The sequence below is a fragment of the Tinamus guttatus genome, unplaced genomic scaffold, assembly GCF_059628265.1.
Source record: "Tinamus guttatus ecotype Peru unplaced genomic scaffold, ASM5962826v1 Tinamus_guttatus_pri_ptg000563l, whole genome shotgun sequence".
Classification (NCBI taxonomy): Eukaryota; Metazoa; Chordata; class Aves; order Tinamiformes; family Tinamidae; genus Tinamus; species Tinamus guttatus.
The window spans coordinates 1,583,051-1,609,726 of NW_028289097.1; the positions used below are offsets into that span (position 1 = coordinate 1,583,051).

Below are 26,676 nucleotides of genomic sequence, written 5' to 3' on the forward strand. Positions count from 1 at the left end.
AAGACTGAGGGACCACATGGTAGGAGTCTTCGCATCCAAAGGAAGAGAAAGGCAATAATCTATTCCCTGTGGATACAAGAGGGAATGAGGGATTTAAATAGACTTGGATGCTAGGAAAAGGTTTCTGATGGTATGAACAGTGCAGCCCAGCATCACCTCGCTGCAGAACAGGGCAGCCTGAACTAGTTGAACAGTTATCTTTAGACACGGCACAGGCAGGGATACTACCTGGTGTCACTGGGACACGACGTGACCTCCTGGGATCACCCTCATCCTATTTTCCATGATGTTATAATTAAAACCCACAGTGATTCTCTGCCTGAGATGCAACAAGAGCACAAACTTTACAAGTTAGTGACTAACTTGCAGGCAATCTGGAAGCCAAAGACCTTGTTCTGCCAGGCTAGGTCCTGTACGGACACCTCCTGGTGACCTGACCCAAAAGCTCCTCAGAGACGGGACCCGCTGCAAACACGGATGCTCTAGGGAAGGACGGGGCGCTGCGATGCAGCCCAGCTCCGGCCTCGCTTTGTGGGGTAACCAGTTGCAGAAACTGCAGCAACTGCAGAGTCATGGGATTCTTCGTAAGAGAACCAGGGCTTTCTGCTTGGTATTGAGCATCGAGTGCCTGATGAGAGAGGGATTTGGGGAAAAGACAACGTGGAGATATCTAATACAAAATGATTAGCCAGAACGTATTGTTAATAAGCTGCTTATTGGTGTAATTGGGAACTCTTTGCAGGCCGGGTGTCTGCAGAGATGATCTGCAGCGCCCTGGGGCAGCGAGGCCGGGGTTGGCCGGGGACAGTGCCGAGCACATGTCCTCAGGAGCAGGACCACAGCGAGAGGAGAGCAGGAGGATGGACAGGTCCTTGCAAGGGGTAGAATGAAAGTGAGGCAAAGAAAGCCAGGGACGAGGCAGATGAGAGGCACTGACTGCTTGTGCGTGCACAGATCTGCCCAACACATCCTCCCTTCCCTCATCCCTGCTGCCTTGGACTCAGGCCTGACAAGCACCGAGGCTGAGCTCGAGCCACAGGGGTGTCCATGTGCTTCTCCACACTGAAACTCTTGGCTGTTTTCTGAGGCCAAGCGCTGACTGGGGTTAATGATTTTGCTGGTGTCAGTGTAGAGCTGTCTCACTGAGCCTCTCCCAGGGGTCTTTCAGGGACTGTGCCAGAAACGGGGCAGGACAGTGAAGTGGGGCTCCTGCTGATGCAGAAAGGAGAAGCAACCCGCTTCCCCCCGCACTCTATCTACTGCCTTTGACTCCTCTGAATTAGCCCAGCTCTACTCATATGGACAATTGAATTACACGAGCACTGATCTATTTGTAAAGAAGCAGGAAGGAATCCCGTGCTGAGCCAAGTGGCAGCCACTAAGCTCAGCCACTTCCTCCTGCAGTGCCAGCATGAGGCAGGGGGCAGAGAGAAGAGACACTAATTCTGCATCCTGCCTTCGACACGGCCCTGTCTCTGGGCCCCTGGACACACATGGAGCTGGCATTCCTCCTGCTTCTGCTCTTCTGTTACTCAGGTAAGAGAAGGGGATCCAAGAGCCAAGGGGAGTCAGGTACAATATTTCTCCAGCATTTATCTAAGGTTTTGCATATTCCAGCACTGGGAGAGGAATTTTTGGAATGTTTTTGCTAGGAGGAGTACAGGGCAGGCACTGAGGAAAGGCAGGGTTGGTATGACCCAACCTTTCCCTACCCTTTCTTGTTTCGGGGATGCCCATGAGACTCACAGCACTGAGCACTAAGCTGCTCCCAGCTCCTCTCCCACTGCTTGGCTTTGGCATTTTCCAGGACTCGAAGGCCAGATGAGTGATCCTGAGGAGAACAGACTGGAGGGAGAGGCTCTCTCCTTCCAGTGCCATTACAAAGCACAGCCTCACAGCCACAACTCCAAAATCTTCTGCAAGCTCACAGAAGGACACTGCCAGCCACTGGTCCAGACCACCCTGGAACCAGCAGGCAGCTACATACACAAGGCAAGCGCAGGAAGATTCAGCATAGAGGACAACACCACCGAGGGGGTGGTAACCCTCACCATTGAGGAGCTCACGGAGCAGGACTCGGGACAGTACATGTGTGTGCGGTCTGCTGACCCCGGCATCCTGCTTCTCATGAAAATAATCACACTGAATGTTTTCAAAGGTAAGGACATTCCTTTGCATTAAAACTCAAGTCTTGTTATAATAAGACTCATTCCTTCCTCCACTCCATCTTCCCTGCCTTTCTTGCTCCCAAACTGGTTCCCTCCAGACACCCTTTTCCCTAAACCTTTGTCACCTTGTCACTAGCTCATGCATCCCTCAGCCCAGAAACTCAACCCAGATCCTGTTAGAGCTTGCTACGCCAGTCTTTCTTTCTTCTCATGAAAAAAATGACAAGTTATCTTAAGGCTTACTTCAATTTTATGTTAACTAAATATTTTTGCTAGAGATTTTTGTTCCCCAACACTGCCAATTAAGATGGGGCAGTCCTCAAATTTGCTGAGTAGCTCTCAGCTTGCTGGATTCTTCCACAAAGCTGCACTGAAAACTGAGCAACTTCCCTGTACCAGAGGTTTTGTTCTACTGCGTTTGACACTGGGCTGAGGCCCCCCACATGCGACACTCACGCTACTCCTGTGTCTGCCTCAGTGCTGCTATGGTGGTGGGAACAGGAGGACAGAGTTGGAGGGCTAATGTCTTAAAACTGCTACTGCATCTAAATCCAGCAGCTTCTTCCTGTCAGAACTTGGATGTTATGGGGAAAAAAAAATGTTGTTTAAGGGAGAGCAGGTGACGTGAGAGCTATGCCAAGCTGAGATCACAGCTGAAATCAATCTCTGCAACTGAGGTCAGAAACTGGCTTTCGCCTGGGGAGACTCTGGCAACGACGTGTGCCACTGTAACTCTCAGCCAGAATTAATGCTTGTTGTCCTATGTTTTCCAGTGGTCCAAAACCACTCTGTTACAGAGCTGCAAAGTCTCTCCATCATGTGTCCCTACAATGTTCAGAACTACAGCAATGTACAGAAAGCCTGGTGTCAAAGAAAAGAGGAAGACGAATGTGACGTGCTGGTCAGTACTTACTACTACTTATCAGCATATCAAAACAAGGTTCGTTTTTGGAAAAGCACCATCTCTGACAACACGCAGAAGGGGATGGTCACCATCACGATGCAGAAGCTGCAAGCTGAAGACTCTGGAGTGTACTGGTGTGCTCTCCGCGTACGTTCGCATTTCTCCCGAATAATACAGATTAATCTATCTGTTTCCAAAAGTGAGTACTTCTTTATGGAAAAAAAATCAAAGTGCATTTCTTTTTTTGTAAATACCTGCTCTACTTTCTCTGCCTGTCCTTTTTTCCTTTCTCAGGATTCCTCCTCCCAGGTCACAGTTGAATCATAAAAGCACTCACAGATGATCACATCAAAGGTCCATATAGTTCAGTATCTGGCCTCCAACACTGGCCAAAGCAGCTAATTAGCACGGAGTATTTCCAAGCTAATAGCAATGGGTATTTTTTTCCTCTGTTAAGTCACCCACGGGTTCTGCTAACACATGAAAACTCTTGGTTTGCAAACACCTGCAGCAGGGAGCTCCCCCCTTCATGCATTCCCGCAGAACTTCCCCTTTTCCTTGTCTCTCTCAGCTGCTACTCTCCTCCTCAGAACTGCTGTTCCTGTTCTCCCTCTCCCTGCTATTCCTAACTTTATTGACTTCTCGTACATCACTCCTATGTCGCTTCTTTTCCAGAATAGAAAGTCATTTTAGCCACTCATTGCATATATGTGTTCCTCATCTTTGTCTTGGTTGCTTTTCTCTCAGTTTTGAGGCAACTTATTAATTCAGACCAAAGAGTACTAATACTTCTGTTACAACAAGCTTTGCTTTGTTTCAGGAGATGATTATATTATTTTTTCTCAGAAGACAGCATATTTTGGATTTTTTTTTTTTTAAACTCAGCACCCCAATTCAATTTAACCCAGCCCTGCATGTGAACGGGATTATAATATTGTGCCTATTCCAGTTATGGGAAACTGATGTTATAAGGCTTGTTAGCTGGACCTTACTGACCAGTTTTGACCTTTTCCAGAAACACAGGAACATGTAAGGAAGGAGATGCAGACTTTCTCTGCTGTATGCCCATATAACTCACAAGATTACAGGGCTGTACAAAAACTCTGGTGCAAAAAGACGACTGGGAAAGACTGTGTGGTCTTGGTAAGCACAGAAAAGACAAACCTTCAGGATATCAACAAAGCTCAGAAAGGAAGATACAGCCTAAAGGATGACACCCAGAGGGGACTTCTCAACATCACCGTGGAGAGAGTCACGGTACAAGATGCTGGGAAGTACTGGTGTGCCATTTCCTATAACCTGCATCTCTTCCGAATAATGGAAATCCAGCTGCTTGTTTTGCCAAGTGAGTGTTTTTTTAATACGAGAAACTAATTTCTCCCCCTTTCCTTTGCAGCAGAATTCACTTCCCAGGCTTGTTGTCCCACCGCTCTGTACTCTGCACAGTCCCCACGCCACCTCAGCAGCTAAACTTGGTGTCCAGACTGTTCTGCTTTGTCCCCTGTTGCCAACAAAGGTCCATCCCTCCTGTGCATGTGCTTTATTTGCAGGTGAAGCTCCAAACACCCTTCCTCCTGCTTATGCAAATATTTCCTTTAACTCCTTGGAAACAACCCCCCGCAGCAAGGCGGAAGGGCTGCAGTGGAACAGGTGAGTTGTCCCTCTGTGTCCCGCAAAGGGCACAGGCCAGCCTGAGCACGTGGGGGAGAAGAGGGCACGTTTTGCCAGGGATCGTCCTCTCTTCTGCCAAGCAAAACCTCGGGATTCTTAGTGGGAACCCAGGCTTCTGAAATTCAGGGATGCCCCCATCATTTTCAGAGACCCATTCCCATTCTCTGACCTCTTCACTGACATAAATGGGATGTTAAATATGCTTCTTGCAGCAGTTTTACTATATAGGGATTTCTATATTTCAAGAGCGAGCTCCAGTATACAAACGCCCCAGGGCTGGGAGAGCAATAAAGCTTTGAAACGGCTAAACCAGCATCAGTACAATGATGCTTGGGGCACATTTATGTTCCTTTTTGAATTCACTGGGAATCTCACCCTGAATACCAATTCCAGAAGGATCCTCCTTGTGCACAACAAAAAATCTCAGGTCCTATGAGATCCTTCCTCTTATGGTGGAAACGCTCCAGCTCGCCAGACAAATTCTGTTTCCCTTTCTTATCTCATGTGTTTCCCTCATTTAATCACTTGCTTGCTTGCTCGCTAGGTTGCAGATCATCCTGTGGTTAGTCATTGGAGTCGTGAGCAACAAGACCCTGGCGGTGGTGATCCTAGTGTTCCTCACGAGAAGGAGGAACTCCAGGAAGGAGGTATCTGGACGACAGGAAGCAGCAAAGTCATGGTGCAAAAGAACAAATCCCAGCAGGAAAGCAGGTGCCTGGGGGATGCTCCCTGCCACACGCCCTGGGTTGCTGCCGTTTGCTCTAGGAGCAGGCAGGGTATTAGCTGCGCTCCCTCTGCTGCTCCACAGCAGCCCAGCTAGTTGGAATTGCCCTCCTGCTGCCACGCAGAAAGATGGTCTTCCCTAGGAGAAGATGCCCAGATATTGCCTAGTAGAGGCTCCCTTTGGCAAGGCTCTGCTCCCGGTCTGTACGACCAGGCAAGCTGTGCCCTGCTCCGGGGAGTGTGGATAATGCACAAAGCTCAGGAAGGCATTTTCCTCCTTTCAGGAAACACAGCAACATCCTGAAAGGCTTTTCCTGTCCTACCTTTCAGGGCAGGAGATACCAGAACAGGAGTAAACTCTGAGAAGAGCTGCGGGACACCCTGTACCAAGAGCCTCTCTGGGCCCTGGCTCCAAGCGGCCGTGTCCACCAAGCTGCAGCAGAAACTGCTGCCCCCTGCCAGCCCTTGCAGCCTTTCCGCACGGACACAGCAAAGCCAGCGCTGACGGAACACAGCACCAGCCTCGTCCTGCTTCACTTCCCGCTCCTTTTCCTCATGCTCTTTCCTTGCTGCCCTTCTCCAGCCCAGCCAACGGCCCCGCATCCTCCCGGGCTCTCAGGGGAAGAGCCAAAGAGCCGCAGGCTGAGGGCAGCGCGGCTGCTGGCCCTGGCGCCTGCCGTCCCCACGGCCGCCAGGAGGAAGCAGCGGCCGCTCGTGCCTGGACGCAGCCCGGCCGCTCCACGGGGCTCTGCGGTGCCGCTACCGCCCCGCAAATAAAGCCTGCGAAAGCCGAGTGCTTCTGCCCCGGTTCCTTTCGGCCGCAGGCTCCACGCGGGGCACAGCGGGGCTGCTGTTTGTCACTGCACGCAGCACAGCCAGTGCCAGGAGCCTCCCTGGCTCTCGGCGGCCCTGCCAGCACTTTGGGAGCCCTTGGAGAGCGGCTTGGCTGGGCCAAGGGGCCAGCGCCATCGCTCGGGGCTCGGGGTAGGGGAGGGAGAGCCCTGCTCCCGCTGGCACTGGGGACAGCGTGACAACCGCGCCGTGGGGAGCAGCACAGGCCCCTCCCAGCAGGATGAGCTGGGCTCCGCGCTCAGCCGCTTCCCCAAACGCAACTTCAGCTAACCCAGTTCTCGGTCCTGTTGCAAAACATGGTGAAGCACTTCCGTGCGCAGGCAAGAGCTCAGTCACTTCCTCCAGCAGGCGCAGGAACAGATGCTGCCCCAGCGAGTGCCGTGGGCAGCTCCCAGCTATGCCCCTTCCCTGGCCTTGAGGATGGCCATGGAGCGGAGATTCCTCCTCCTCCTCCTGCCGCTCTGCTGCCCAGGTAAGAGAGGGGCTGGTGCTCCCCATCATGGCCCGGAGCAGCGGGAGCCGGGCAGGCCGTGGGAACGTCCTCCCAGGAGCGCTCGGAGCTGGGCAGCTCCCTGCAGGGATGCAGGGCAAGGCTGCAGCCCCAGCGTCCACCAGCTCCGCCCGGCGCTGCCACCAACCAGGCGCCGGGGACACTGAGCAGCCACCTCCGTGTGGCCTCGGGTGCCTTCCCAGCTGGCACTCCCGGAGCGGCCGCCCCTGCTCTGCTGCAGCGGGGCCGACACAGAGCCGCGGTGGAACGGGCTTGTGCTGGGGCACTGCCTGCCTCTCCTGCCTGCCCCGCGGCGCTCGCAGGGCTGCGCCTGGCCGCTGCCTGCGTGACGTGGGGCACCAACGGTGCCAGCTCCCTGGGCCCCCTGCCAAGGGCTCGCTCGGCTCCCGAGCCTGCCTCGCGTGCAGCTCTGCATGGACAGGGCTCCGTGTCCTCCACCCAGGCGCAGAGGAGTTCTAAGGACAACTCCTTCCACAGGGGCCTTGTTCCCCTCTCCCTCTCCCCTGGCAATTCCCACATCTGCAGATGGGGAGGTTTGAGAGCCCCTCTAGCTGGGGGCGAGAGGCGCTAAGGGCAGCCTGGTTGTGCCCCTAGCACAGCACGGGCCTGGCTCCAAGGGCCTGCAAGGCGCCAGGTCCCACTCTACCCCCTTGGGCGCCTGCCCTACACCAGGCTGTGAAAGCAGAACTGCAAGGACAGCTCTGCCCTTTGCAGGGGTCGGGGCCCAAGCAGCCGATGCCACGAAGAGCCACCCGGAGGGCAGCACTCTCCTTCTCCAGTGTCCATACACGAAACAGGCCAGCTTCCCTTTGCTCAAAGCCTGGTGCCGAATGACTAATGGAGAATGTGACGTCTTAGCAGAGACGTATTACACATCTCGTAGCACGTACATGGAGCAGGACACACGTGCCAGAGTTACCATACGTGACAACATTGAAAACGGGACCGTTCTCATCACCATGCGCAACCTCCAGGTACAGGACTCAGGCACGTACTCCTGTGCTTACCATCGTCAAAGCACCAACACGTACTTTCTACTGAAGATCATCTCGCTGCACGTGTTCAAGGGTGAGTCCCTGCCCCTGAACCACCTCAGGTCTTGTCACCAAGGAGCACCAGTCCCTGCCCCAGGCCATCCATCCTCTCCCTCCTGGGTGCACTTGCCCCCTCCCCACTCCCCAGCAGGGCCCCGGGCTCCCTCCTCGGAGCCGTCTGGCTCCTGCCCAGCCCTTCCCTCCTGGAGCGGAGTTATCCAGGCAGCCGGGGCCGGGTACCGTCAGCCGGGGAGCGGGACGCCCGTGTGCCCACAGCCCTCTCACAGCGCTCACATCTGCTGCTTCCCAGAGATCCGCGTGCAGGAGCTGGGGTCGCTCACTGTGCAGTGCCCCTACAGCACCCCGCCGTCCAGCACGAGAAAAGCCTGGTGCCGGCAGGAAGGCAGCACCCCGTGCAAAACCCTGGTCAGCATAAATGACTCTTCGACACAGAGCTACAGCAAAGCCCCACAACACAGAACCACAATGCGGGACAACACAGGGCACAAGACTGTTACCATCACGATGGAGAAGCTGCAGGAATGGGACTCCGGCGTGTACTGGTGTGTGCTCGATGCAGCCGCCCGCCGCACCTGGGCACTGGAAGTCAGGCTCACCGTGTCCAAGAGTGAGTAGCTCTGCAGAACCGCGCAGCTGCCGCTTTCCTGCCTCTGCTTCCCTCCCGGCCTGTCCCGAGCTGCCACCCGGGCAGACTTGCAGCCAGGAAGGGGGCAGCGCCCTGCAGCCCTTGGGCGCTCCGGGGTGCTCACCACATGCTCCTGTTTCCAGGCACGCAGCAGTACACAGCCACGGAGTCCGGCTCGCTCTTGGTGCAGTGCCCGTACAACTACAAATACAGGGCAGTGCCAAAAGCCTGGTGCAAGGTGGGAGCAGGGGAGGAGTGCGTCGTGCTGGCCCACACGGATCAGCAGCCCCCAAGACACGGCGGGACGGCGCAACCAGGCACAGCCACCATCCAGGACGGCTTCTGGACATACACTGTCACGGTCACCCTGACGCAGCTGCGCGCACAGGACTCCGGCGTGTACTGGTGCGCGCTCTACGAGCCCCCTCAGCTGTTCCGCATCCTGGAGGTCACACTCCATGTTCCCAAGGGTGCGTACTACTGCGTAGGGAACCACAGCTACTGCATACACTGTCTCCATTGCGGCACAGCAGTCTCCAAAGCAATTTTCTCACTAAATCTTTATGTTCTTTGCTTATTTTTCACAAACCTCTATCTTTTTATGCACAGTGTTGTTTAAGACTTCATTGCTACCTGAAGATCTGTGCCACGGACCCCATCTTCCAGCACCTGTATCACAAACCCCTGCCATGCAGTGGGGTGGGAACACGTAGCAGAGCTCGTCGAGCCCCTTCCCCCTCCTTCACACATTCTGAGCTCTCTGTTGCTTTCCCTGCTCCCAACTCCCTGGATGATCCTGGTTTATAGGCTGGGCAGCTCCTCCGGCTTGTGTGTTACAGCATGAGTGACACACGTGGCATGATTGCATTTATACCAGTGGAAGCAATGGCAGGAATGTTTCACTGCTAAATGCAAAATAGCCCCCAGATGCCCATTCTTGGCTTCTTATCAGTGATTGTAACTTCATTTTGTCAGTTACTGCAGACACAAGCCAACCACCTCCTTGCACCGATGATGCCAGCTTCACAACACCTGCACCGCCAGAACGGTAAGGCCAAAGAAACGCAAATCAGAGCCATTCATGGCCCAGCCGTGACCTGCTGGGGACGGGCAATCTCTGTGCACTCCAAAGACTCCTGCTTAAGGAGAAATTAGGTTTCACAGGCATCCTTACTAGGAATTAACAGTGAAACAGTCACTCAGCTGTAATCCCATCCTTCTATTTACTAGGTTATTAAATATACAGGATTTTCTTTCTCTTTGGTCATCTGCTGCCATGCACAGGACAGCAACACCTAAGAGTACAATCACACACTGCCTCTCAGTGTGCCAAGCGCAGGAAACCATAGGAGGAAAGGGTAGCACCTGCTCCAAAGGGCTCGGAATTGTGCTCTAAGACAAATCACTGTTCAAGCTTCCAAAACCCAGAGAGCAGTTAGCTCAAAAGGCACAGCAAGGTAACAACCACCTAGACAGCACTGCCCCGCGAGAATCAAGCTCTCGTCCCAAGCGCACAAGTTATTTGTGCCCCTTGCTGCTCACCTTTGGCAGCAGGCCATGCAGCACCTTGCTGTGCTGCCCGCTAACACTGCAAACTCCTTTGTTCCTCCAACTTCAGATCCACTGCAAGCATCTTCATCCTCCTCTACGTGGTCCTGGCCATCCTGCTCATCCTGCCTCTTATCAGCGTGGTAACACTGTGCATCAAGAAGCGCAGGCAGCTGAGACGAGGTACGTGAGACCGGTGCTGCCTCCCACGTTCAAGGCAGCACTAAATAGGGTGGTTTCTGGCCATACATTTTCCACTCCAACTGAACTTACGCCCACCTCAAATACCCTGGAAAACGTAAGGCAGGTGCAGCCTGGGAAGCCTCGAGGCAGCCTTCTGCTGCGGTCTCCTCTTACAATAAATCACCATCCTGCTCCTGTTCCTGCAGACTCCACCCAAGACACCTCCTAAATCCACCCTGGTCAGACATTCCGGGGCAGAGTAAAGGGAGAGCGACAGGTTCTGTGGCAGGTCCAGGGAAGATGGGTCTCACCGGCACACAGATCCCTCCCGTCACATCCCTCACTAGGACACCCTACAGCCTTCCCCTGAACTCCTGAACATAGTAAGCGCCCAGGGAATCCATGCACCTTTCTACTTCTAAAACCTTTGATTTTGGCTCATTCCTAAGGTAACAGACAAGCACAAGACATCTACGACAAACCAGAGGACACAGAACAGGTAAGAAAAACAACAGATTTCCCATGTGGCTCCTAAATCACTCACCAATAGCCTGGGAGGACCTAGCTGAGCCATGTGATAAGAAAGTTCATGTTCATTTCTGCTTTGGGGCAGGAGGGAAGGGGGTATTTAACATGTTACCAAAAGAGGCAAGTTCTTCGGTGAGCAGAGACAGGTAACGTTAGCAAACTCCAGTGGGAAAACAATGGAGTGCAACAGATTCTATCAGACTCCAAGAAATGACTCAACTCCTTAGGCTAGGAGCAAAGGTTGGAAGCTGAAGCTGTAGTATGTACGAGGCAAGGAGCTGAAAGAAAGGGTCTGCTCTTCTTCCACCTCTGCCGTAACAAAAGCTGATTTTCTGTATGACTCTCCTTCCCGCTACAAGAATCCTGTTTTTTTGACAACAGCTGTGGCCTGGCACTGAATCATGCTAAGTGTTTCCCTTTTTTTCCTTTGTTCCTCAGTTTCAGACCACTGAACGAATGGGAAGTCCCAGGAAAGACAGTGAAGAGCTAAAATACGTCACCCTGAACTTCACAGGCCAGGGCAGCCCTGAGGAACCACTCTATGCCAACGTTGGGCTACAGCAGGTTCCCAGGAACTCCAAAGCTGAAACTGTGGAATACGCGAACATTGCACTCAAGCAACTACACACGAATGGCAAAGGATGAAGCACAGGAGTCAAACAATCCAGAAATGGGGGAAAAGAAACAAACACGGAGAGGGAATGGGGCACAGCAGGTGTCTGCAAGGACACGGGAAAAAGAACTACGGATTTGCTGCTATGTATAGTCTGCCCATGCATTTTAAGGCCTCCCAGCTACAGGAGGCGGTCAGCAATGTTGACACTGCTGTGCGGATCCTCTCCAGTCAGAAAGGCGCTGGGTAACCCCCAGGGTCTGCTGCACATCGATTTTCTTGGATTCTATTAAAATGCAGATTCCTTTGGAAAAGCAGGTATGGAGGAGCAACCTTTTTAAAGGGGGCAGTACTTGCCTGGATGCGTTCACTGGCACAAGGTCCATTCTGCTCCTAAGGGCTCAGCAACCCCAGCCAGGAAAGCCCATTTTGGTGCTGCTGTAGGAAAGCTGAACGCTGATGGGACTGGGTTCCTCTGTCACGTAACAGGGGGAGGGTGTCAGTACTGGAGTCAGAGCAAAAAACAGAAGCAGACCTGCCTAAAGGGAAAAGCCTAGAGGACACCTGGCAGCCAGCTGGAACGCTGCACCGCAAACCTGAGAAACTGAGAGGGACCCTGCTGTGTGAATCAGAGCACTAGAACATCTTCTAGCTACAAAACAACTGCATGTGTGTGTAAATCCCTGCATATTCTAAATTTATTGGACTCCATAGGTAAGAGAAATGGTAAGAGGCTTTCAAATAAAAGTAAATGTTTAGCTTTGGAGCAAGAACTGGAGCATGCACCTGGAAGTTCAACACTGCTCCCCTACAACTCCATTATTTACAAATTTGAGGGCTCAGTTTGCACTCAGGTAGGTTTGTCCAGAGCCACTGCGAATGACAATGAAGCAGTGCAGGAGATCTGTAGGCATGGGCACAGCTTCCTATCTGTAGCTTGAGCAGGCTGCTCCAGCCTTCCCCCTTCTCCTCCAAGGGCCTTGCCCTGTTCAACAGCTCCTGGCCGGCCTCCTCGCCCCACATCCTCTCTTTCCTGAGGGTGCACAAACTGGCTGCTTAAACCAAAGCAATGTGTAATAAAGACAAGGTAGGGAGAACAACAACAAAAAAATCAGTATTTCTGGAAAAAGCAACAATATGCACTACTGCACGAGAGAAGCATTCAGGGCACAAGGACTTTTTAAACAGATTTTGCCTTACAAGCCCCAAGACAGATAAGAGGGCAAAAGCCTGGCAGGGCAGCAGGGAAGCTGCAGGAAATGTGACAGAGAGAGCAGAGGAAGAGGTATGAGCACAAGAGGGCTGGTTTCAACATCAGGTGGTAAAACAGAAGGGAAGCAGTATTTCAGGGTGGATAGTTTACAAAAGGAGATGTCCAAAGGGGTCAGACATGCAATATGAGGAGATCACATGCAATATGGAGATCACAGAGGCAGGTGATCTCCAAGACTTGCCACAGGAAGAGAAGACAGGCAGGAACTTCATCAAATCCCTGCCATCATGAGTAATCTTGCCACAAACTCTCAAACCCCTTCGTACAACGCACTGAACTTCTTGTCTACAGGGTTGCGAGGCACCTCAGCAGGAATGTCCTCTCCAGCCAGTTCCAATGTAGCTTCTCCGTCAGCACGTGTTGTAATTTTAGCAGCTCTTCCTGGCCTATCCACCAGCACAGCTGCAGAAATCCTGCATTCCTACTCCCAGCACTTCTTTTTCCTTTTCTTTTTGTGACTTCTTGCTCAGTTGAAGGATACCAGAACACACAGGTCCTCATGGGAGAGCTCCAGCTCAGTAGGGACTTGGACAGTGCCTGAGCCTTGCCACCCTAGCTCTGCTGGAAATACTCCACATGATACATTCGCTGCCTCTACCTAGTAATCACCTGGTAAGTGATGTGAAATGAGGTGCTTGGGGCTCAGGCCACACTCCCCAAAACACAAAACCTGACGCTTTGTCCTCACCAAGCTCTGCAGACCCTGCAGACATACAGCAAATCCAAGGGCCTGAGCTACCCTTTCCTCACAGGCCAGTCAAATCCAGCCTCGCTACAGACCTATCTTGCTATGGCTGCAGCAGGGAAGACAGTTTATTCCTTGAGGTTTTCAGAGTTGACCCTTTTAACTTGAAACAAAAGAAAGAAAAAGAAAATAGTTACAGAAAGCTAACCCAGCCATTCATGCAATCAGTGGGTCAAAAATGCTACTAATCATCCAGAAACATGAGGTATGAGACAGTAGAGGATAAATGTGGCATACGCAGCTTCTTCTGAATCTCTTTCCACTGAAGATGACTTCCCAGATTGTGTCCCTGCCTCCACTTCACTCTCTTGATGCTGAGTTACCCGACGGTGTGGAAAGCTGCACCCCCCTTCCCTGTTAGCATTCCAGCATTTACATTGCGTGAAAAGCCTCCTTGGAAGGACGGGCACTACTGGTGAGCTCAGAGGCCTCACGGGGCCACGGCTTCAGGCCATCACATGATGCTCCCCTTCAGGCTGTCTAGACTAAACCTTGGCTGCGAGCGGCCAATGCTGATGCCTCCATTTTTAGCCTGCAAGAAAAATGCCTGTTCCTGGCAAATTGCTCAATGCGTGGGACAGAAAAAAAATGCCAAGTTCCTGTGCTCATCCCTTCCTGCTGAGCAACAAAGAGGGAAAAAGCAAGCTGCCCTTGGGCTCTCCTTTTTTCTTTTTTTTCGGCCTCTACTCTGGTGCCCTGCTCTGCTGGAGAGACATGGGAAAGCTCATGGACCTCGTCCTCTTGGTCTTCTTGTCAGGTAAGAAAGCAGAGGCGCTTGGAGTTGCAGTTAAGGGACAGGGTTCAGGACTGCTGCAAAACTCGGTATTTTCCTGCACCTAGCACAAGGTACCAGCAGGGCTATGGGAAAAAATTGCACAAGCCTTGAGACACAACAGCTTGTTCTGGATGCCAAGGCAGCCTCACTGTAGCACGGAGGCCTGCGAGTGCCCTGCTGGGACCCAGCGCAGCGCAGGTACTGGGAGACGAGGGCTGTGCTGTGCCCTGTGCTGCAGGGTGCTCTGCGCTGCAGGGTGCTCTGCACTGCGCTGTGCCCTGCACTGCACTGTGCCTTGCACTGCAGGGTGCTCTGTGCTGTGCTCCGTGCTGTGGGGTGCTCCATGCTGTGGGGTGCTCTGCACTGCAGCGTGCTCTGCGCTGCAGGATGCTCTGCGCTGTGGGGTGCTCCACGTTGTGCTCTGCACTGTGCTGTGCTCCACACTGCGGGGTGCTCCATGCTCCGAGGTGCTCCACGCTGCAGGGTGCTCTGTGCTGCAGGGTGCTCCACGCTGCGGGCTGCTCTGTGCTGCAGGGTGCTCTGCACTGTGCCGTGCTCCACGCTGCAGGGTGCTCTGTGCTGCAGGGTGCTCTGCACTGTGCTCCACGCTGCAGGGTGCTCTGCACTGTGGGGTGCTCTGCGCTGTGCTGTGCTCCACGCTGCAGGGTGCTCTGTGCTGCGCTCTGGCCACCCTCTTGCCCATGCCATGGCAGCATCGGACACCTTCTCCAGTTTGGCTTTTCCCTTGATTTAATGAAGGGCCAGTGGGGATGCAAGTGCTCAACTCTTTTTATAGGAATCCTTTGAATCAAAAGAGGAAACGTTGTTGGCAGAACTCTTATGTGCCCTCTCAGAAAGTGAAATTGCCAAACCCTATTTGTTTGGCCTTTGGAAGGGTTCAGATGTGAACTGCAGCAGCTAAGGCTGACGCAGAGCAAAGGAAAGCTCAACAGGGTAGGGACAGCTCCTCTGAAATCTTGGGGACAATGAAATGAAACCTTTGAACTGGGAGGACATCTCTGTAGAGCATCACTCTCTCAGACTCTGACAACTTACAGCACCAGACACAAGGCACAGGATCCAGCTGGGATTCCCAGTTGAGAGTTTTTCCCAGCCACAATGTAGAGATCCCAGATACAGCTGTGCAAGGAAAGATACCATATTCAGGTCTGGGGAGCACAGAAATCTGTTTCAATTATGACAAAAAAGTCTGAATGAGCATAGAAAATGTCCTTTTTTTTCAGTAGTGAAGAACATGTCAGGAAAAACAGAAATAGCAAATGGCCCATCAGCAAATTTGCTCAGCCAGTTAGTGACACAAAGTTTTCCATGCAGACATCAACAAGTCTTTAAATGCCAAGAGATTTTTGCAATGCTGTTCCTGGCCAAAAAAAAAAAAAAAAAAAAAAAACTGGGGCCATCCCATGTCAGGAATGAAGAATGTGACAGAACCAGAGGTAGGAAGGGGAGCACAACAGAAACAGAAGAGGAGGTTACAGTGTTGAGCCGGATTACGCAGGACAGGGCTGGGCTTGCAGGGCTGGAACTAGAGGGGGAGCCTTGTAGCTGTTAGAACCTTGGAGAGCAAGACATGCCTTTCTCCTTATCATAAAAATCTTTTCATTTCTTTCTTTTTTTGTTTGTTTGTTTCCACTTCACTCTGAATGGTTGAAATTCTTTTAAGGTGTGTTATTAGAAAAGTCAGCACAAAGTTAACCTGTTTTTCTATTTGCTTCTGTTTTTAGCGCTAGCCAGGGTTTCACAGAAGTCAGTAGCCTCTAATTTTAACAGATTTTCACAAATACCACGTGGCACTTCTGTCTCCAAGTATTAATAGATTTGACTACCCCTTCTCCAGTTGCCTACCATAAAGAGGAAGAGAAATCAGAAAGAAGGAATTAAGGCAAGAAAGCCAAGCAGCTGAACACAAGCTGTCAAGAGGACTAAAATTAGCATAGGATATTAAAAAAAAACACAAAGTGAAAAAAAATGCAAAGACCTAGCATTCAAGATCAAAGGTTGGATTAAAACCTAACCTTGTAACAGCTACCTGGACACTGGTCTATAGCTGTCACTGATTCCAGCTTTTGCTAGGGCTGTGTTGCTTCTCCCTGGCTGTGTAAAGGGCCTTAGAATGGGGATAAATTTCATGGACACTCCCGGGAAACGACATTTCCAGGAGTAGAGAGTTCTTTTCAGGATCAAATCCACATGTGTGAACACATGTAGAAAGGCCCAAGGCCACGACGGGAAGAAAACTGCCTTGCTCACACAAGGGAGCAGCTTGGACACTGCAAAGGAGTGGAGGGATGTGACAGCAAGACATGTCCAGCTGAGAGCAACTCAAAAACCATTCGACATTATTGGGACAGCCTTTTTTTTATGATCTGCCTTGTATAAAGAACTTTTGAAAATTGAGACTCCGGAGAGCACGGAGCGGCTGAGCTCTAGCCTGCAGTCCTGAGCAGTCACCCCAGGGCCCGAAGGGGACGGCGAGAACCAACATGTGCCAAGTTTCATAAAATCTGAAAATACTAATGAAGGACTACTTCCTCCCTCCTCAGGTCCCTCACAAAAGAACAGCTGCCTAGCAAGAGCCTAATAGCATCCCCATCAGAGGAATCAGTTGAGAAATGTTTCAAGAAAGTCTGAATGAAGACTCTGAATCTGAGCACATTCATGTTTCACAAGGGAGGTGGGTGGGTGATACAGCCCTACAGTAAAGGTTCTACTGTAGACAGCAGTCATCACTAGAGTTATTAAAAAGTTATTTCTGTAACTTAATGATAAGGGATAGGTATGAGAGAGACTTAGCTCACAGCTTCCTCCTCCTCTCCCAGCTCCCTGCACTCCAGAGAACATCACTGTGGTTCACGGAATGGAAGGTGGGACCATTTCCATCAACTGCACCTATAACCCCTGGCAGCAGCGGTGGAGAGAAAAGAGCTGGTGCAAGCAGGTGGATGAGATCAAGTGCCAGCATGTGGTGAGTGCCCGCCGCTTCTGGCTGCAGTTCCTGAAGAACAGGAATGGCACCACGTCCATCAGGGACAACATCCATGAAGGGGTCCTGACAGTGACCATGAAGAGGCTCAAGAAGCAGGATGCTGGGCTCTACCGCTGCATAACGGAGTACCTGGGAGAAACAAAAACCTTGCAGAAGGTGCAAGTGGAAGTGCTGACAGGTAGGCACTGGGGCCCTGAGTTTCATGAGTTCTCAAGTTCTTACTTAAATTTCAGGCTTGTCTGCAGACGCCAGTGCCTCACTCTGGTAAACATCTAGTCTAGACTGGCCTGTCTTTAAGGAGGTAACCGTGCTGCGTTTGCCTCTTTCTAGTTCCTGATTTACAGTGACAAGACCTCGCTGCTGCGGGATACCCCATGCACATCTCTCCCCTCGTTAGCAGCCACATTAATCTCTGGGCTCATAGCCCAGTGCCCAGTCTTACCATGGTTATCTATGCCTAGCTGGGATGCCGGTGGTAGCAGCACCAACACAATCACCTTCAAGCATCTGCAGACTCAACTTCTCTGTTTTCTAGCATCAGATACAGTGCACACCGAAATGCCAGAGGAGCCTAATGCTGTGCAAAGCATCTCCAGGTAAGATGTAAAATCCTCCTGAAGCTGTGACCTTCAACCTTCCTTGGGCTAAAACAGATTAGTATTTGATTAGTTGAGAGGAATATCACGTTATGTTCTCTGCTTCTTCCTAATCCATGAACATTTTCAGAGCTGCTGTGTGGTTTCTAGGTAGCAGCTGTTCCTAATGCAGAAAAAGCACTATTTTTATGCCAGAAAAAACAATTCCTGCAGATCATAATTAATCTATATGTGAGATTTTACAGTTAAAACCATTCATAATTGTTCCAATCTTCCAGAATGTTGTGTGCAAGCAGGGACTGCCTACTGCAAGGGATCATCTTTGCACTGAGTGTCTTTAAGGTTGAATCATCCCTTCCCAGTTAAGCCTTACTGAATATTCTCTGGTTCCCCACAGCATCACTCCTGAAGCTGACTCCATTATCTTGTGCATTATCATCGGACTCCTGGTTATGAAGTTCCTGGTGGCTGTGCTGACCTTTACCATTGCCAGCAGTAGGAAAAACAAAGACACGGGCACAGAGCAGAAGAACCAAAGTCTCCATGAACAGCAGCTCCTCCCGTTCCCTGGCAGCCTGGTGGAACAGGCACGGGATGGAGTCAGCCCCTCCTGGGAAAACATTGCTTAGAGAAGATCCGAATCGCAGGGAATCGCATGGCAACGGGTGTCAAACAGTCCCAGGCAAAGAAAGCTTTGCCATAAGGATTATCTACTAAACACAGGCAGCAGGGACTCCAGGGAAGGAATGCCAGCATCTGCCACCTTTCCATATCGTCTCTGACCAACACTTTTCTTCATCACAACAGCCCCAAAAAGAGGCTGCCAGCAACACCTGAACCTGCTGGAAAGGGCTGGGGCAGGGGATAGGAGGGTATACAGGGTATTTCAGATCCGGCCCAGACTTGCCTGCATGCAGAGGTGCTTCCACAGGAACTGGAGAGGTGAGAGCTCTGCTCTTTTCTCCCCTAGCTCTGTGTCAGGCTGGAATTTTCCCGATTCATCGAAGATTAGTGTTAAAGAGCTAAGAGCTTTTCCTTTTTCTCAGCATGTCTTACCTATCTCCATAAAACCCTTGAAAGTTCCCACCCAAAATATAGCCATTAGAGGACAGTTTGTATTAAAAAATGGTATTGCTATTTATCTAGAAATCAGTTTTATAACTGAGATTCCTCTCTCTAAAGCCTAAAGCCACAGTGACGGCAATGCAGTTCTCTCTTACCATCTCTAGAGGGACCAGTAACAGCATGACCCCACTGGCAGTTATTCCACATGGTCCCTAGGATCATTTCCCTAGGTTGTGAATTGAGACCTGTCGATTTCATGCCATCTCGGAGTCTTCAAGGTGATGAAAGGACTCACTACCAAAGATCACGGTGGATGGTGTGGATTTTTGCTGGACAGTGACTATGGAGAGGCACAACAAACTGCAAAACTTAAGAGAGAGGGATGTGGAGTCTACGCGCAACTCCGAGCCTGCTTCCAAATTTCTCAGAGTTTTGCAAAGAACAAACTGTCTTGCTTTATTTCTCCTTGTACTTTTTCCCTTTCATAAAGGGGATGTTACCAACATGTGATCATTGCTCATTGCTCCCACGAGTGAAACTGCAATTCAGTCTGCAAGGAAGAGTTCCCATTACATCATGCTGAATTTCACACAAAAAACAGAGTCAGCAAGCATTCAACTAAGCCCACTTTTCTACTCCAAACCCAGAGCTATTTACACGTCTTTTGCCTACACTGCTTGCAAAGATAAATAAAATCAACTTTGATTATCCTGCTTAGTGTGACTTCATGACAAAGAGTTGGAGTATATTAGATGATAATAAATCATCCAGAGAAGAGGTAACTTTTAGAACATGCTGGTCTGTTTGCAGTGTACAGAAGTGCCCTGAGCCTCTTGATACCCCCGGCCATTTAGCTTGCAGGGAAGTGCAGAATGGTAGTAATGAAGAACATATACAACCGAAAGCTGCTCTTGTAATGTGTTAAGGTGGCACTACAGACAGAAAATGCCTATTTCTTTTCCAGCCATAGTCTGATTGCTAAATAAGGCTATCTAGACAGTGGTGCTGTTAAAGTGAAAAGCAACCAATAAAGATTAAGCAGCCTTCCCATCCAAAAAGTATATTGAATTTGTGGTTTTCTCAGCAACTCCCAATTGGCCTCATCATTCTGGGGCAGCAGATGCCAGTAAGTGACAAAGTAAATTAGCTTCCTCCACACTAAAGAATTTTCCAGTGATAAAGACGCTGTAGGATATATTTTTTCTCCACGACATAAACTACTTGCTACTTCAGGATGGGAGATTTTCCAGCCCTGCTCTTCTTGCTGGCACTACCAGGTAAGGCTCAGAGACCCCGTATTTCTCTAAGGCAGAAGATACTCTCTGTCTGTTGCACACATTGCACAAACTGTGCATTCGCTTGCACACTTTTCACTCAGGCCAGCTAAGGCAAGACATGGAATAAGATTCTCAATTGTTCATGGGAGGAGGAAATGTTCAGGCTGAAAGTTGCCTGTTAGGAACAACTTAACGGAATAAAAGAAGAAGGAAAAAAAAGGTAGTGAGTGGCACCAAGACTGAACATAGGTGTTTATTTAGACAAACTTGCAAAGTTACTCTCATCAGAGGCTCAGGGTAAGAGTATTATTAGTGATGTAACATAAGAAAAACTGGCATACTAAAATATTCTAGCATCACTTTTCTTCTTTCTTCGGAAGGATCATGCATGTCAGGTGAGGACCTGCAAGTGTTTCTGCAAGCTGCAGGAGACTCCTTCAGAGCTAACTGCTCATACAACATGCATGAGAGTTTACATAAGATGAAATTCTGGTGCAAGGAGCTGTCACAGGGATCTTGTCCAGTCTTAGCCTTGAGCGTCCCTTTGATGGAAAGAATGCACCGTAACCCGGCACAGCGTCGCTCAGCTGACCTGACAGACACTGGACGTGGATGGATTTCTGTGATCATGAGAACACTTCGAAAAGATGATTCTGGCATTTATCAGTGTGGGATGTGGAGTGACCTGCAGAAAATTCTACTGCAGAGAGTAAAGATCGTGGTTTCTGCTGAGGGTGAGCTGTAAGGTCAATGGTGCTCTGGGTGGGTGATGATCAAAGTAAAGCAAGAGTGAAACAACATTCTTGGTTTAACAGTAAAACAGGGTGTATGTAAACATAAAGATGCCACTAGAGGTTATCAAGAGCATTGTTTAACTCTTCTATATAGCTCTGTATACATATCTATAGGTCTCTAGAAGCTGAAGTAACTGGAATCTTATTTTTGCCACGTGAAATCAAAAAGAGCCAAAGCCAGAAAAGCAATTTTAGGAATTATGATCAGAAAACATGAATACAATTTTGCTGGATTTCATTCATTCATTAAAAGAATGAAAGTGGGACATCTGGTGGGTTGTACATCACTGTGGGGATAGAAAATGTTAAAAAAAATCTACCTCTAATGAGTCATTGCTTTATTTTCTTTAGAACCTGTAAGGCTATTTGCAAAAGAAGGAAGCAACCTGTCCCTCCATTGCTCTTACTCTGTGATAGGAAACATAAGGAAACTTCCACATTTAACTTGGTGCAAAATGGAATCCCCAATTAGATGTCAGCCTATTATCAGAGGTAACACTGATCAAAGTATTGTTAAAGAAGGAAGGACTGAGATGATGAATGACTTGTCGTGGAAAATGATTAGAGTGTGGCTGAAAAAGCTCCAGTCTAATGACTCAGGAGAGTATCATCTTGAGAGCCATTTCCAGGGGAGAAACAAACCACTGAAGAGGATCATGCTGGAAGTTTTGGGTGAGTTATTCTCCTTCTGAAAGTCAGCAAATTCTTAGCACTTGGCAAGAAAGATTACAGGTCAGTGTTAGATCTCTTCTAAGCCTTGAAATTTCCTAAGATAAAAAAAAAATCTTTTTTATTTTAATGCATTTTGATGCATTTGATGCACATACTAATGGCATAAACAAACTGCAGACAATACTCGAGGCAGGTGTGTCTAGCAAAGGTTCATCAACTACTGAAATTTTACATTTACATCAGCAGATGAAATGTATCCTAAGAAACCTAAATCTTTGTTTGAATTTCCTGAGAAAAATTTTTGGAGAGTTCCTTTCTTTGTCACTGTTCTTTAATAAAATTTCATATTTATTTTAACACCTTGCTTTCTTTTCTACTTTTAGCCAGTGCAGGAAGCAGAAATACCAAAGATATTAAGGGAAAAGAATTCATTGATTCTTCTAACATGAAAAAAAATCCCAGGAAGTGTCTTTTCTCTAAAAGATCTCCTTTCTAACAGCATTCATGCATGCAAATAAGCATCTCAGTTTTCATATCCTTCTCTAAAATGGTATGATCTTTCATGGCTAAAAAGAAAGACAATAAAGCTGGAGCACCCTAGAAGCCTGCACAGCAGGATTTTTTAGTATGACAGAAAGTCGCAAGGATAGAAGTATGTGGGTAAGTCACCTCCTCTTGTTTATTATTTATTTATTATTCTTCCAAGGGGAAAACTGGAATCTGGAAACAGATTTGGAGGCCATTTCACTTTCCACTAAGAAGCAGGAGACTGCCAAGCACCCAGATGACAGCAATATGCATCAGAGGTAAAAGAAAAAGAAGGAAAAAAAAAAGAAGAAAAAAAAAAAAAGCAAGCTCCAAGGATTCCCAGGCTCTGGCTGTAGCATTCTGGATACACTGCAGGATTTGAGGGATGCCGTGACAGAGAGATGAAACCCAAGCGCAGACACAGGCTTCCCCTTCTCTCCTACAGAGTTTGGTCCTCCCTGAGCACCACAAAAAGCTGTAGAGTTCTGTTGGTTTCAGAAGCACTATGCTCAGCTTGCCCGTGTTCCTTTCTGCCTGCTTACAAAGGGACCACTATACAGCCCATGCAACCCTGCAATATCTCTGCATCTTGTACAAGCAACCTAGCCAGAGACCAACCCTAGCTAAACGACACAGCAGGTCAGAGGAGGGTCACTGTCAGGCCCAAAGGAGACCCTGCTAATGATCCCGACCAAAGAGACACCCTAAGAAGGGCTAATTCAGCCTGATGCAGGATGCCTTCTAACTCTAGTAGCGCTTCAACTGAGTGCAGGAAAAGAATCTGAGCTCCTGAGTACAAGCCAGGCTTACCTCGTGCCAAAGAAAATACAGTTGGGTGGGATTCACTACTGACCTCAGTGAAACCACATTTGTTAGGGATGGCAGGAGTAGTACTTGCATGCTGAATTTTCATCCTGGAACCATAATCCATCTTCAAACACACCAAATCCCCTCCCAAATCAACCTAGTCCCTCTGCTGCTGTAAATAGTAACGTTGATATCATGCCCTTACTTGCAGGAACCTTTATGCTCTCATGGCACTGAGTACCTTCCTGGCTACAACTGCTCTGATTGCTACCGTTATACTGCTCACCACCATTTACATCAGAAGAAAAAGGGCAGGTAAAGCTTCCTAATCCTCTTGCCTTTAGGGCTGTTTTCCCACCACCCTGAATGTAAGGAAGGTTTATTCATAGGTGTTACTGTCCATGGAGACAATGAGACTGAGCTGAAAGTGAAATGAAATATGCGAGTTGAACGGAAAGGAAGGGAGAGGGGGATATTCATTTTTAAAGTGAAAAGGTAAAGCTGTGGTTTTACACTCAAAAGAAATTCTGTCTTTTCTACCAGGAAAAGGCTTTGGCAGACATGCTGCTTTCAGACGAGCAGTGCTGCAGGTAAGAGGACATGAAAATTACCACATCTTTGTTTCATCTCTGCCGTACATAGTTGGTAGAAAGGAGAGAGAGAAGTACAGCAAGAAGGATTCCCAATGCCCATGCCCACTTTTGCCATCAGTAGAGCAGCTGTGCTCTGCAGTCTGAGTTTTTAACTTCTCGTAATTCATATATTTTTTTTTTCTCAAAAGGATAGAAGAAACAATACAAGGAGAATAGCAGATGGGGAGCTGAAAGACAATGCAGTATATGCTGTGATAGGGCACCAACCTCAACTAAAGCCTGAAGATATATATGTCAACACTCAACCTTCTCCAAAAGTTTTCTTCCATCTTCAAGAACCAGGAGGCAATTCAGTAGAATATGCTACTGTTATCTTTAGAGCCACAACTTCTCACTCGGGAGCTGAAAAGAAATAAACAGGTCCACCTAAACAAAACAGCCTGAAGTCTTGAGTGTATTCATAAAATTTTCCTGAAAAGTGCTCAAAAGCAAGCCATTTGTAAGCAATTGCTGAAGCTACATACAAGTGGGGTACAAAGCAAAATGCAGACAAAGGATGCAGCACACACAGATGAAGAGAATTTCCCTGGGGGAAAAATGCACTTTTCTAATAGTACAGCATGACAATTCAACTGTTGATAAGCAAATCCACTATTACACTGCAGCATATTTGTTTTCTCTAAATGATCTATTTTAAAACAACAGGGAACTATAAGCCCACATACAGGAAACTGGTTTTCTGTGATAGCAACTGCCACAATGTCCTAGTCAGCAAAGGACAGTGAAATAGGAGAACACGAGAAACTTCCTTTCATGCTTGCAACTTCTCCAGCAACTCACTCACACAAACACGTAAGTTAATCACTCCCCCTGCTCGTAAGGCCCAAGGCGGCAAAGTATTAAAGAATCTGCTTAACTGTAAGCATATGAGTTCTTTGATTGACTTCAGAAATACAATTCCTACACTTGACATGTTTTAGTAAATGAGTGTGTTGTTGAAAAACATTTGTATATATTATTATATCAAATGTCCTAAATTGTCCTAAATTTAGATACATGGGTGAAGAATTAAGGCTGATATTCACTCTCTACTACAAATTCTCTGGAAACAATGTGGAAATAACATTATAACAATAACTGAACAGATCAGCTTTTGGCTTTTTCCTTCTCAGAGCCAGCACCCGTAGAATATTGATTACCAGAAAACAAAATTAAGCAAGGAGATTCTGGCAACTGTGACTAGCTCAAGATTAGCAGATACAAGAACTTCTCTCCAAAGTAAGGGATTGCTTTAAATTGGCCTGTTCCTGGTCTTGTTAGGGAACTGAAAAGAATTTCAAATTAAACACAGACTAAAAAAAAAAAAAATCAATATCTGAATGTCTTTGCAAACAGACAACCTATCACGATCAGAGGGCATTCTCTCCAAGCCTACCATGCCTGCTTACTCCCTTGGGCCACTGCCCGTCATGCTGCTCTGCATTCAGGAATCTTCGGCTGTGCTGTCCGTGAGATTTATTCTGCTCTGTTTGACAACAATTACATTTCTAGTATTTCTGCACTTTGCCATCACCGCGGAGCCGCCCACAGCCCGACGGCAAACCGGGCCGGTTTTGTCCAGGCCCCACAGCGGCCCCGTCTGCGGGGGCTCTGCAGCCCGGCAGCGCCGCGGGTAGGAGGCCCGACCCGTGGAGGCTGCCTGGACTGAAGGGGACTCCGAATGGCAGCGCCGAAGCGGCTGCTCTCAGCCACCTCCCAGAGAAGCCTCCCTCCCGAGTCCCCAAGAGGGATACCCTCCTCCTAATTCAGACACTTAAAATCCAGGCACTGTGGCTATGTCCCCTTATAATTGGCTTTATAGATACAAACACATTTTCAGTTGGGAGCTCTGAGACCACTTCAGTGTGACTAAACAGAGACTCGGCCAATGTTTCCCAGCTGTTTTACAGACAGGGTAAAGATGTCACTCGGTTCGCTTTGAAAATATTATTAAGGCATCCACTGCAGAGAGAAACACAACTGTTTGCTGTGTTTCTGTCTGCTGCAAGTTAGGCTCTGAACCTCTGCTGGCAGAGGGATGATTTTTGCACCAGCAAAAGCAAAATCCTACCCTAAGAACAGCTGCACCTGAGGCAGACCATGATGTTTTGCCATCCCCAAAAAGCTTTGTAAAGGGAAAAAACACACAAGTATTTAAGGAATACTCTGACAATCTGCAACTATTTCTTACCATGCAGAAAGAGTGCCTAAGTGTGCATGACCTTATTATTAATAAAAGTATTTACTTTATCATATTTTCTAGTGTTTCAGTTACAATAGTGTTGAGAGATCCTGAGCAGCTTGCATGGAAGAAATGGCATGCCCAAGGGGGATTAGCAGACAGACACGGAAGCTGAGCATCTCTTAAACCTTTGAAAGCCTATCTAGTCCTTTTAAGAAAGAAACTTTCTTTTGTACCAAAACACAAGAAATAAGCTCTTTATGAGGGTGTCCATTCAGTCATATTTGGACAATGACATGCTAACATGATATCTGGATTACAGAGGCAAGAAAATAACACCTTCATGGAAGAGAACATAAAGATACAAAAAAACCCTGGATTGTCATCACTTACACTCACGCAACACATTTATAGGGCACCTCCTATGCTCCAGGGGGCTTTCCCCCCACACCATCTTTCAGGGATAGTTGTGCAAGGTGCGCAGTGAAGCCTGGAACAAAGATACACAAGATGAGTCTGTCAGCCAGGGGCACTTCGGGCACTAGGCCAAATGGAATCCACCAGATGGTCAGGAAAGGAAGGGCCACACTTTGAGTACTACGCAGCTCTATTATTAATTAAAACAGTAATTTTTCTTTCATGTAATAATTAGAGCAGAACCTCCTTCTGCCCAAAGACTCACCTAATGCTTATTTTCCTCACACTGGGATGGACACACGAAGGCAATGCTGCCCAGCTTGACACAGCCTTTATTTCCTCCCCCAGCGCAGCAAGGTCATTTTCTCCACTGAAAGGTGACACTGGCTGCCCTGACAGCACAGCAGCGAGAGGCCAGTGGAGGCCAGGCCCGTCCCTGCTCTGCGTCTGACGGGACCGTCCCAGCTGCAGCCACCCCCTCCACAGCCGCCATGTCGCGGCGCTGCTGCCCCGCTCTGCGGGAGG

General features: G+C 49.0%; 3 protein-coding genes across 3 annotated transcripts; all 3 read left to right on the forward strand.

The window, feature by feature from the left end:
• Positions 1 to 1,821: 1,821 nt before the first annotated feature.
• LOC104570760 (polymeric immunoglobulin receptor) lies at positions 1,822 to 11,447 on the forward strand. Its single transcript, XM_088534494.1, has 14 exons — positions 1,822 to 2,158; positions 2,942 to 3,271; positions 4,088 to 4,417; positions 4,623 to 4,722; positions 5,288 to 5,390; positions 5,797 to 5,818; positions 7,691 to 7,897; positions 8,174 to 8,491; positions 8,653 to 8,979; positions 9,485 to 9,557; positions 10,128 to 10,240; positions 10,690 to 10,767; positions 10,854 to 10,900; positions 11,207 to 11,447. Exons 1-14 carry the CDS (start codon positions 1,822 to 1,824, stop codon positions 11,411 to 11,413), a joined length of 2,592 nt encoding a protein of 863 aa, XP_088390620.1. The 3' UTR covers positions 11,414 to 11,447.
• Positions 11,448 to 14,083: 2,636 nt separating this feature from the next.
• LOC104570753 (triggering receptor expressed on myeloid cells 2) lies at positions 14,084 to 18,411 on the forward strand. The gene is made up of 4 exons (XM_088534439.1): positions 14,084 to 14,156; positions 17,015 to 17,359; positions 17,717 to 17,777; positions 18,175 to 18,411. Exons 1-4 carry the CDS (start codon positions 14,114 to 14,116, stop codon positions 18,404 to 18,406), a joined length of 681 nt encoding a protein of 226 aa, XP_088390565.1. The 5' UTR covers positions 14,084 to 14,113; the 3' UTR covers positions 18,407 to 18,411.
• Positions 18,412 to 19,825: 1,414 nt separating this feature from the next.
• On the forward strand, positions 19,826 to 23,433 carry LOC104570761 (uncharacterized). Its single transcript, XM_010217805.2, has 5 exons — positions 19,826 to 20,119; positions 20,500 to 20,853; positions 21,265 to 21,585; positions 22,292 to 22,391; positions 23,132 to 23,433. The coding sequence occupies exons 1-5, from the start codon at positions 20,077 to 20,079 to the stop codon at positions 23,247 to 23,249; spliced, it is 936 nt and encodes a 311-aa protein (XP_010216107.2). The 5' UTR covers positions 19,826 to 20,076; the 3' UTR covers positions 23,250 to 23,433.
• Positions 23,434 to 26,676: the final 3,243 nt, after the last annotated feature.

What these genes read in the sequence shown, in the direction of transcription:
- LOC104570760 (XM_088534494.1), top strand. Translation starts at nt 1,822, where the DNA reads ATGAGTGATCCTGAGGAGAACAGACTGGAGGGAGAGGCTCTCTCCTTC. An exon ending in CACACTGAATGTTTTCAAAG is followed by an intron (nt 2,159 to 2,941) that starts GTAAGGACATTC and finishes TATGTTTTCCAG; the next exon opens with TGGTCCAAAACCACTCTGTT. An exon ending in GAAGGGCTGCAGTGGAACAG is followed by an intron (nt 4,723 to 5,287) that starts GTGAGTTGTCCC and finishes CTTGCTCGCTAG; the next exon opens with GTTGCAGATCATCCTGTGGT.
- LOC104570753 (XM_088534439.1), top strand. Translation starts at nt 14,114, where the DNA reads ATGGGAAAGCTCATGGACCTCGTCCTCTTGGTCTTCTTGTCAG. An exon ending in GCAAGTGGAAGTGCTGACAG is followed by an intron (nt 17,360 to 17,716) that starts GTAGGCACTGGG and finishes TCTGTTTTCTAG; the next exon opens with CATCAGATACAGTGCACACC. An exon ending in GCTGTGCAAAGCATCTCCAG is followed by an intron (nt 17,778 to 18,174) that starts GTAAGATGTAAA and finishes GGTTCCCCACAG; the next exon opens with CATCACTCCTGAAGCTGACT.
- LOC104570761 (XM_010217805.2), top strand. Translation starts at nt 20,077, where the DNA reads ATGGGAGATTTTCCAGCCCTGCTCTTCTTGCTGGCACTACCAG. An exon ending in GATCGTGGTTTCTGCTGAGG is followed by an intron (nt 20,854 to 21,264) that starts GTGAGCTGTAAG and finishes TATTTTCTTTAG; the next exon opens with AACCTGTAAGGCTATTTGCA. An exon ending in GACAGCAATATGCATCAGAG is followed by an intron (nt 22,392 to 23,131) that starts GTAAAAGAAAAA and finishes CCTTACTTGCAG; the next exon opens with GAACCTTTATGCTCTCATGG.